The sequence below is a fragment of the Mus pahari genome, chromosome 4 (assembly GCF_900095145.1).
Source record: "Mus pahari chromosome 4, PAHARI_EIJ_v1.1, whole genome shotgun sequence".
Classification (NCBI taxonomy): Eukaryota; Metazoa; Chordata; class Mammalia; order Rodentia; family Muridae; genus Mus; species Mus pahari.
In genome coordinates this window covers 111,341,397-111,352,326 of record NC_034593.1, presented here as the reverse complement: position 1 = coordinate 111,352,326, position 10,930 = coordinate 111,341,397, and the positions used below count along the sequence as shown (strand labels likewise).

The 10,930-nt window shown below is 40.8% G+C and overlaps 1 protein-coding gene across 1 annotated transcript; it reads right to left on the bottom strand.

The window, feature by feature from the left end:
* Window positions 1-5,963: 5,963 nt before the first annotated feature.
* Window positions 5,964-10,693, bottom strand: Fabp2 (fatty acid binding protein 2). Its single transcript, XM_021197033.1, has 4 exons — window positions 10,295-10,693; window positions 8,619-8,791; window positions 6,696-6,803; window positions 5,964-6,234 (listed from the first exon to the last, which is right to left on the bottom strand). Exons 1-4 carry the CDS (start codon window positions 10,359-10,361, stop codon window positions 6,184-6,186), a joined length of 399 nt encoding a protein of 132 aa, XP_021052692.1. The 5' UTR covers window positions 10,362-10,693; the 3' UTR covers window positions 5,964-6,183.
* Window positions 10,694-10,930: the final 237 nt, after the last annotated feature.

The following is a 10,930-nucleotide window of genomic DNA, read 5'->3' as shown; positions in this document are numbered from 1 at the left end:
GTGTGGTGGGTGTGGGTGTGGGTGTGGTGTATGTGTGTGTCTCTGTCTGTGTCTGTGTGGTGTGTGTGTGTCAGTGTGGGGTGTGTGTGAGTGTGTGTGTGTGTGTCTGTCTGTCTGTCTGTAAATTGTTTGGACACAAAACTTGAGGCTAGAGCCTTGAAACTGGGGTGACATTTGGGGAGAACTCGGGCCTTTCCGTTCTGATTTCTACTAATCATCCACCTTCTCACAGTGCTAACTACTGATTACCAAATTAAAATTTAGGTTCTTTCTTTAGTTCTTAGTAATCTGAATTATATACTGTCGTGGTGGGGCTTCTGTAAACCGTGCATTCTAATGGACTCCTCAGTGGGGACAGGTGAGCTGAGACACCCTCTGCAACCGTTCCTTAGCATCACTGCTGACTGCTCCACGCCTCCTGATCTTTCTCAGCTGCCAGTGTCTTGTTCACTCTTCCATCCCATTCCGTTCTCCAATAAACTCAGTTGCACCAGTGTTCTGAATGTTGGCCTCTGAGCTCAAGCCAAGCAGAGGTACACAGCCCTGTGTGTTAGCAAAGCGGCGTCACTACCCACTTTCAAGAGATGGTAATGCTCCTGCAGGTGTTCCGAACCCTACATAAAGTGTTAATAATGTTTCTGTTTAGTAAATGAAAACAGTTTTAGAGAATTCTTCCTGCAGTAAGAAAAATGAGCCTTAGTATAAGTTTTGCTCATACAGAACCTGGAGCCACGTAAACATTCAATACCATTGTAAATGGAAAGCGTCCATGTCCTTGTCCAGTAGAGGGCGCTCCTGTACTGTAACCAAAGCAAGAATCAACTGAAGGTAAAGCCCCATCTTCTAAGCGAAGCATCTGTCCTGCCTCCCACTCCTCACCACTTTCTCCTCTATCAATTTCAGTGTCTCTGGTTTTATGTGGAGGTCTTTGATCCACTTAGACTTGAGCTTTGTACAAGGAGATAAGAATGGGTCAATTCTCATTCTTCTACATGATAACCGCCAGTTGTGCCAGCACCATTTGTTGAAAATGCTGTCTTTTTTCCACTGGATGGTTTTAGCTCCCTTGTCAAAGATTAAGTGACCATAGGTGTGTGGGTTCATTTCTGGGTCTTCAGTTCTATTCCATTGATCTACCTGTCTGTTGCTGTACCAGTACCATGCAGTCACTCCTCACAAAGCTCCTCTAGTTTCCGTTCTGCATCAGGCAAGTTCTTTACCTATACATTTGGGTTTGAAGTGCCCATGAATGTCTTGCTGGCATTGTCTAGTTATTCTTTTGAAAATACTTTTTTGTACTTATGAACAGTCTGCTGTTAGGGGTGGGACTGGTGAAGTTTGCGGGCCTGTATTAATACACGGGGAGCTGACTACATCGCTCAGGGCCTGTATTAATACACAGGGAGATGACTACATCGCTCAGTGGGTAGATGCATGCTGAACAAACGTGGTCCTGAGTTATGATCCCTAACACCCACATAAAACCTGGACATGGTGGAGTACCTCTGGAACCCCAATACTGAGAGGGCAGTAGATATAGGAGCAGGGGTCCCCATAGTTTTCTGGCCTGCAAATCACTGATTGGTGAGCTCCAGGTTCAGCTTGAGAACCTGTCCCCTCAAATACAGTGAAGAACAATAGAAAAGATACCCAATATCAACTTGGGGCCTCTATATATACCCAGGCACACATGTGTACAAGTACTCCCACATTACATCATAAACATGTACACATACTCACAAAGACACACACATACACACACAATCAAAGAAAGGACAAAATACAATGGCTCTATGTAAATGAGAATCTTAAAAAAGTAAGAACAAGGCATTTAAACAAACATAGGGCCTTTCTGAGCCAAAGCATGATGTTAGCCCATGAATCCAGCCAAATTTAACAAGATAAGTGATATTCCCCCCTCCCACTCCATGTTCTCTATCATCCCAGCAATCTCTCCCCCATGGCATATTCCTAGATGGCTGCTGAAGAAAGGGAGACTTACTGTTACTCAGACACCATATTATACGTACTATATTGCATAATATGTATATTATGAAAGGATCTTAGAAATCCAGTCTAATTACTCAATTTAAAGATGCCTGAACTACATTCCAGAGAGATGAAGTGAAGTTTACACTAGTTATGCTTAAGCCTGGACCAGATTGAAGAGGTCTCATCTGCCAGGGTGAGGCTCACTGACACAGGCCCATGGAGAAGGGATGCAAGGTTGGTTCAATATGTGAAAATTCATTAACATAATATACTATATAAACAAACTCAAAGAAAAAAAATCACATAATCATCTCCTCAGATGCAGAAAAAGCATTTGAGCTTAGATTTTACCTTTCTTACTCTCCTCTCTAGCCTCCTTCTCTCTCTCCCTTCCCCCCTCTCTCCACGTGGCCATGGCCGGTCTCCCTCTTTCTACCTTCCCTCTTTCTCTCTGCCTTTCTACAATAAAGCTCTAAAACTATAAAAGAAAGGAAGGAAGGAAGAAAGGAAGGAAGGAAGGAAGGAAGGAAGGAAGGAAGGAAGGAAGAAAGGGAAAAAGCATTTGACAAAACATAACACCCCTTCATGTTAAAAGTATTGGAGAGATCAGGAATTCAAGGCCCATACCTAAACATAATAAAAGCAATGTACTGCAAATCAATAGCCAGTATCAAATTAAATGGAGACATACTTGAAGCAATCCCACTGAAATCAGGGACAAGACAAGGATGCCCACTCTCCCCGTATCTATTCAGTATAGTATTTGAATTGTTAGCTAGAACCATAAGACAACAAAAAGAGATCAAGGGGATACAAATTGGCAAAGAAGAAATAAAGGTATCACTATTTGCAGATGATATGATAATATTCATAAGTGACACCAAAAATTCTACCAGAGAACTTCTCCAGCTGATAAAGAACTTCAGCAAAGTGGCCAGATATAAAAAATTAACTCAAACAAATCAGTAGCCTTTCTCTACTCAGAGGATAAACAGGCTGAGTAAGTAATTAGGGAAACAACTCCCTTCACAATAGCCACAAAGAGTATAAAATATCCTGGGGTAACTGTAGCCAAACAAGTGAAAGATCTGAATAACAGTAACTTCAAGTCTCTCAAGAAAGAAATTGAAGATCTCAGAAAATGGAGAGACCTCCCATGCTCATGGATTGACAGGATTAACATAGTAAAAATGGCCATCCTACCAAAGGCCATCTGTAGATTCAGTGCAATCCCCATCAAAATCCCAACACAATTCTTTAAAGACATGAAAAGAGCAATTCTCAAATTCATCTGGAAAGGAAAAAAAAAAACAGAATAGGGAAAACAATTCTTAACAATAAAAGAACAGCTGGGGGAATCACCATCCCTGACCTCAAGCTTTACTACAGAGCTTCTACTACTACTACAGATAAAAACTGCATGGTATTGGTACAGAGACAGACACAGTGATCAATGAAGTAGAACTGAAGACCTAGAAATTAAACCACACACTTACAGACAATTGATCTTTGACAAAGAAGCCAAACATATACGATGGAAAAAAAAAGAAAGAAAGCATCTTCAATAAATGGTGCTGGTCTAACTGGCTGTCTGTATGTAGAAAAATGAAAATAGACCCATATTTGTCACNTTGCACANAGCTCAAATCCAAGTGGATCAAGGACCTCAACATAAAACCAGATACACTGAATCTAATAGAAGGAAAAGTGGGAAAGAGCCTTGAACTCATTGGCACAGGGGGGAAATTTCCTAAACAGAACTTCAATGGCTCATGCTCTAAGATCCAGAATTGATAAATGGGACCTCATAAAACTGGAAAGCTTCTGTAAGGCAAAGGACAGAATCAATAAAACAAATCAGTAACCTATAGACTGGGGAAAAACTTGACTAACCCCACATCCAATAGAATGCTAATATCCAAAATATATAAAGAACTAAAGAAGCTAACCACCAAAAAAACCCCAAACAATCTAATCAAAGAATGGGGTATAGAACTAAACCAAAAATTCACAACAGAGGAATCTCAAATGGCTGAGAAGCACCTAAAGAAATGTTCAAAGTCCTTAGGATCAGAAAAAATGCAAATTGAAACAACCCTGAGATTCCACCTTACACCAATCAGAATGGCTAAGATCAAAACCTCAGGTGACAACACATGTTGGTGTGGAGGAGAAGAAAGAGGAACACTCCTCCATTGCTGGTGGGATTGCGAACTGGTACAACCACTCTGGAAATCAATCTGGAGGCTTCTCAGAAATTTGGAAATGGATCTACCTGAAGACCCAGCTATACCACTCTTGGGAATATACCCAAAAGATGCCCCACCATGCCACAGGGTCACGTGTTCCACTATGTCCATAGCAGCCTTATTTATGATAGCCAGCTTATTGTGAAGCTGGAAACAACTCATATGCCCCACGACAGAAGAATTGATACAGAAAATGTGGTTCATTTATGCAATGGTGCTACTCAGCTTTTAAGAATAAGGACATCCTGAGTTTTGCAGGCAAATTGGTGGAACTAGAAAATACCATCCTGAGTGAGGTAACTCAGACCCAAAAGGACATGCATGGTATGTACTCACTAATACATGGATATTAGCCAAAACACAAAAAGAACAGAATACCCAAGATACAGTCCACAGAACTCAAAAATGTCAACAAGCTGAAGGACCCAAGTGAGGATGTTTAGTCCTACTTGGGAGGGAGAAGAAAGCAACCACAAGGAGAAGGGACGTGGGATGGAAAGGGGACAGGGGAGGAGGTGTCAGGTGGGCAGGAGGGTGGGGGAGGGAGGGGAACAAGATCTAGTATTAGGTTGGGGAAAAAGACTGAAGCCCCAAGGACCAGTAGAAAGAATGGAAACAGGCAACCTTGGGAGGCAGGAGGTTGGGGGGACCCTCCAGAATGTTCAAGAGTCCTGGGAGGTGAGAGACTCTCAGGACTCAAAGGGTGGAATCCTAGATGAAATCCCCTACAGTGGAGAGTGGGAACTTGTAGAGCCCACCTCCAGCAGAAAAACAGGGCATCAAGTGAAGGATGGGGTTGCCATCCCACAGTCACATCTCTGGCCCATAATTGTTTCTGTCTGAAAGAATTACAGGGCTGGAAATGGAGAGGAGCCTGGGGAAAAGAAGGTCCAGCGACTGACCCAAAGTGGGATCCAGCTCAAGGGAAGGTCCTAGGGCCTGACACTATTACTGAGGCTATGAAGCACTCACAAAAAAGGACCTATCATGACTGCTCTCTGAAAGACCCAACAAGCAGCTGAAAGAGTCAGTTGCAGATGCTTGCACCCAACCAATGGATAGAAACTGCTGACCCCTGTGGTTGAATTGGAGAAAGGCTGGAAGAAGTGGAGGAGAAGGGCCAACCCTTTAGGAGGACCAGCAGCTCGATTAACCTGGACCCCTAGATCTCTCACATACTGGGATCACCAAACAGACAGCATACACCAACTGATATGAGGTCCCCAACACACATAACAGTAGAGGACTACCAGGTCTGGACTCAGTGAAGATATACCTAACCCTCAAGAGACTGGAGGTCCCTGGGAGTTTAGAGATCTGGTGGGGTGGGGTGGATATGGGCCACATCCTCGTGGAGACAGGGGTTGGGGAGGAGGTATGGGATGTGGAACAGTCAGAGGGTGGACCGGAAGGGGAATAAAATCTGGAGTGTAAAAATAAATAAATAAATAAATAAATATATAGAAAAAAAGTGTTTCAATCTACTCAAAGGAAAGGTTTCAATCTACATTTTGGTCCATTTTCTCTACAAGGATACAATGTTCTATAGTATACATTGAGGACCATCTATATACAAGAAAACACTCAAGATGTTTTTGTGGGATGTATCAATTAAAAATGTTCAGTAAAATCACAACTCAGTCCACACACAATATTTAATAAACACTCATCAATGCATATGGCACAAATGTTTTTTTAAAGGAAGCACTACATACAAAGCAATGTGAGAACAGGATTTATTTTCTTTTAAAAGACTAGTTCATGTATATCTTAAGGATCATAAAACAAATGAAGTCCTAATTAGCTTTTACTTTTTTAGTTTTGACAAGGCTGGAAACCAGTGCTCATAAGATGACGAATGAGCCTGGCATTAGCATGATGGAGAAAGAAATCTGACATCAGTTTAGCTCTGCAGCGTTGCTCCAGGCTCTGAGAAGCTGTCTTATTCCTTCTTAAAGAACCGCTTGGCCTCGACTCCTTCATATGTGTAGGTCTGAAAGATATTCACAGACATTAAAAAAAAGGATGTGCCATTAAGGTAAAATCTCAAAGAAACAAAGATAGTAATGTTAGAGTCCATCCTAGCACTTTTCTTATTCCTGATAGCATTTTATGAAGATACAGGATAGAACCATTAAAATTACATTTGTGTTTGTAGGCATTTATGGTTTTTGTTAAAATAGGAATTGATGTATGTATATAAGTAAGCACTTCAATAAATAATGCCATGTATATGTCTTGTAATATATACATATGCATACACACACATATATATATATACATCTGTACATATATACACATATACATACATACACATACACAGACATACACACACACACACACATATATATATATACATATGTATACATATGTATCTATATGAAAAGATCAAAATTCTTACTCATAATCACTTTTGCCTTTGGAATGTACTTACTAATGTTTCTTACAACTTACCTGGATTAGTTCATTACCAGAAACCTCTCGGACAGCAATCAGCTCCTTTCCATTGTCTACACGTGTGAATTTTCCAACAAGTTTATTTCCCTCAATGTTCCAGGTCCCCTGTGTCACAGTAATAAAGCAGCATTTATTATAGTCTTGGATGTATTTAACATAACAGACCCACATCTACTCACAGTGACCCTATGGATGGTATGAAGTCATATGTTACCTCCATTTACATGTATGGAGACTGAGAAATGACAGAGCAGTTCCCCCAAAAGTCAGAAAGAGCACTGTGCATGAGCTGTGGGACTCAAGGCAGTGTTGGCAACTGTTGAGCGCCGCCCCAGGAGAGTTGCTATATGCTGATGGGTAGCGGTTATCATTAGTGATAAGGTGTTCGTTCAGCAGTTACACTGTCAGGGCAGGATGGAGAGGTTGCTTGGCTGGGTAAGAACTTGCTTCACAAGCATGAGGACCTGAACTCAAATCCAGAATCCACCATCTAAAAGTGTGATCGCATATGCCTGCCACCAGTGCTGTAGCGGACAGTGATAGAGAGGATCACGGGGGCTCTGTGACTACCAGCCTACCTCCACGTTCACTGAGATACCCTGTCTCAAGGGAATAAGATGTGGAGCAGGGCACTGGATGTCCTCCCCTGGCTTTTCCCTGTGTACCTGTCGCACGCATGTGTGTGCGCGTGTCACTACAAATATATTTGACTAGAAAAACTCCAAGACTAAAAACGTTTTGAAAAATTACTTGAAAAACTGATTAAGTTTTTTTGTTTTTGTTTTTGTTTTTGTTTTTTTTTTTATCTAATACATTGAAAGGGACGTTCTTAATGACCTATGATGCACTAGACTCTCACATTTGGTTACTTGTTCATTCATTAATTGTTTAATAATTTTTTTTTTTCAGATAAGATCTCATGTAGCCCAAGCTGGCCTCAGACTTAGTCAGTATCTGAGGATTCTGAGGATAAGCTTGACCTTATGAACTCAGTTCCCAAGTCCTAGGATTACAGGCCCTGTGACCATGGCCAGTTTTTATATAGTGCAGGAAACACAACCCAGGGGTTTGTGCTTGCTGCAGTCTCCTGATTCAGCTACATTCCCTACCTTTATTGTTCAAGTACATTTATAAAGCAGTTACTAAGTTTGAATATCACAAACACTGAGGGCTTGCAGTCCACCTTCATGTAGAGCTGAAAATACAGATCTTTACTTTTCCTTGAGACTAACCCTACACTCAGTCAATCTAAGAGGATTAGTCTAAGTCTTATTATTCAATATAGCTTTTTCACAGATGTGTATCATAATGAAATATTATATTTAAACACTTTGCCAATGTGCGTAATATAAGATATAAACGAACTTCACTGGTCTCTTCAGCAAATGAAGAAGGTTTGCGTTAGCTGCATCATTCCATGAGATAAATCAAGAATGCACTGCTTATAAAAATGTCTAAAAGAGTCAGATGCAGTTATTTGCACCCAACCAATGGACAGAAGCAGCTGACCCCTGTGGTTTAATTAGGGAAAAGCTGGAAGAAGCTGGGGAGGAGGGCAATTCTGTAGGAGGACCAGCAGTCTTAATTAACCTGGACCCCTGAGATCTTTCAAACACTGTACCATCAAACAGACAGCATACACTAGCTAATATGAGGCCCCCAACACACATACAGTAGAGGACTTCGGGGTCTGTGTTCATTCAGAGATGATGCACCTAACCCTCAAGAGACTGGAGGCCCCGGGGCTTTCAGAAGTCTGGTGGGGTGGGGGGTGGGGGCATCCACATGGAGAGGGCTGGGGTGGGGAGGAGGTGTGGGATGTGGAGCAGTCAGAGAGTGGGTTGAGAGGGGCAAAGAATGGAATATGGAATGTAAAAAAATGAATTACAAATAAAATTAAATTTTAAAAAACTGTCTTACAGTGAGCTCCGTTCCATCTGCTAGACTGTAGGGAAAGTTTACACCGAGCTCAAACACAACATCAAGGTTTCGGAAGTTGCTTGATTCTTTGACTGTGAATTTATTTCCGTCCTGTGTGATTGTCAGTTTCAGATTGTCATGAGCCCCGAGCTTCCTCTTCATCACATTAATGCCTGCAACGGAGAGAGGTTGGAAAGGGCATGAAATCAGAATGTCACCGAAAGGGTTTCTCTTTCCAAGTTCTGTTTCGCCTTGCTCATCTTTATCTTGTGGGTGTGGAAGAAAGAGCAAATAGTTTCGTGTATGCACAATACCACCAAAATGCTTCTAGAGAAAAAAAAGGGGGAAGCTCTGGCAGACCCAGAGAAGGTTTAAGCTGCTTTTCCAAAGTAAGAAAATGTACACGAAGCTACATAGTGGAGCACCTTAGCCCTGGATAACAATAACAAGATTAACAAACCTTTTGCTTCATTGATCAGTCAAATTTCAGAAACGTCAGATGAAGAATTAAAAGATATATGCATACATTAAAGCTCAGGTCTTGGTATTTATTATTTCCAACACTACTTTGCTTTCAAAATTGCATTTATTTGTTTTGTTGTTGTTTGAAACTGGGTCTTGATATGTAACCCAGGCAGGCCCCAAACTTGCTGCCTAGCACAGGTTAGCCTGTAACTCACAATCCTTTTTTTTTCACTCTCAAGACTGTTAAGATCCCTGGTGTACACCACCATGGTTTGCTCGCCTTGTGATTATACTGACTCTTTGTGGCATTCCTCATTGGCCTAAACCAGAAAAAATTATTAGAAAAATTTATGATTAATTCATTGTAATATGAAATTTTATAAACTTCAAGTCAGGATCCCTAAAGTAAAAGATAATTTATTCAGGCTTTATTTTGAGCAATGAAACATTTTTGCCTAGTTTGTAGTGTAAGCTACCATAATATTATATATATATATATATATATATATATATATATATATATATATATAGTTAAATTACACCTCTGTGAAGAATATACAGCTTTTTATGGTTATTTCTAAAGTTAGATAAGTCAGAGGAAAGAATTGCATATAATTTATTTAAGCTGAGTTTTGATAAAATTCTTTTCTTTTCTTTTTTTTTTAAATTTATTTATTTATTATATGTAAGTACACTGTAGCTGTCTTCAGACATGCCAGAAGAGAGTGTCAGATCTCATTACTGATGGTTGTGAGCCACCATGTGGTTGCTGGGATTTGAACTCAGGACCTTGGGAAGAGCAGTCGGGTGCTCTTACCCACTGAGCCATCTCACCAGCCCAAAATTCTTTTCTTACTTTATTAAAAGATCCTTGCTTTTTAAATCCCCTATAATCCAGTGCTTTTTTTTAAAGCTCTGGAAATTATCATAACTCACTATAATCTTCTTTTTTAAATGAACACAAACATGTCAGTTTTCAATTACACATGAACAATTACCAGCCAAGGGAAGAAAGCACAGGTGGCTCTTTCTTTGGTGTGTTTCAGAGAGCAGGGTTTGCCCTAGGGAGACAAGATACTCTTTCTAAAGCAGGAGGTGCAAGTACGGATTTCCTGGCTCTGAACAACCATACCTAGAGCCTTACCACATCACCGGTCATTCAGTAACTACACAGACAGGAGAAAATAAACAGACAGGGAGCCAGTGCTTACCCATTTTCTCCATGAACTTTTCATAGTTCTCGTTCCGGTCTACTTTCCATGTGCCGTCGAATGCCATGATCTCAGCTGTGTGTGTCTTTAGGAAAGCAGAGGTCCCGTCCTATCCACTAGAGAGAATTTATTCTACTTCTTATCTTCGAACCAATTCATACTGTGATGTGGAAGTTCGAAGTTCAGGAGATAACCTAACCACCTCACATGCCAGGTCCCTTTGGTTTCTCTTCCCTTGCTTTCTTTGACTCTACTGCTGGGATTCAACTGAATTAAAATCTGATGATCATTCCTACGCTGTCTTCAACTACAGCATGTAGGCATTTTTATTTCAAGAATTAGGGCCAGCTATGATGGCTGACACCTTTAATCCCTGCTCTCCGGAGGCAGCCAGTTCTAGGTTGGTCTAATAGAGAGTTCCACTCCAGCCAAAAAACAAACAACAAAAATGAATTAGGCAATAAACCAAACCAACTAACCTAACAACAACAACAACAAGAAGAAACCCTCAAGATAGTTTTCTATTTACAAGTTCAAAGTGCACACTATGTAGCAGGTGATAAAATTTGTAACATACATCAAACTACTGGGACATGAGACTGATACCCCAAGCCTTTCACAGGAGCCTTACAAAAC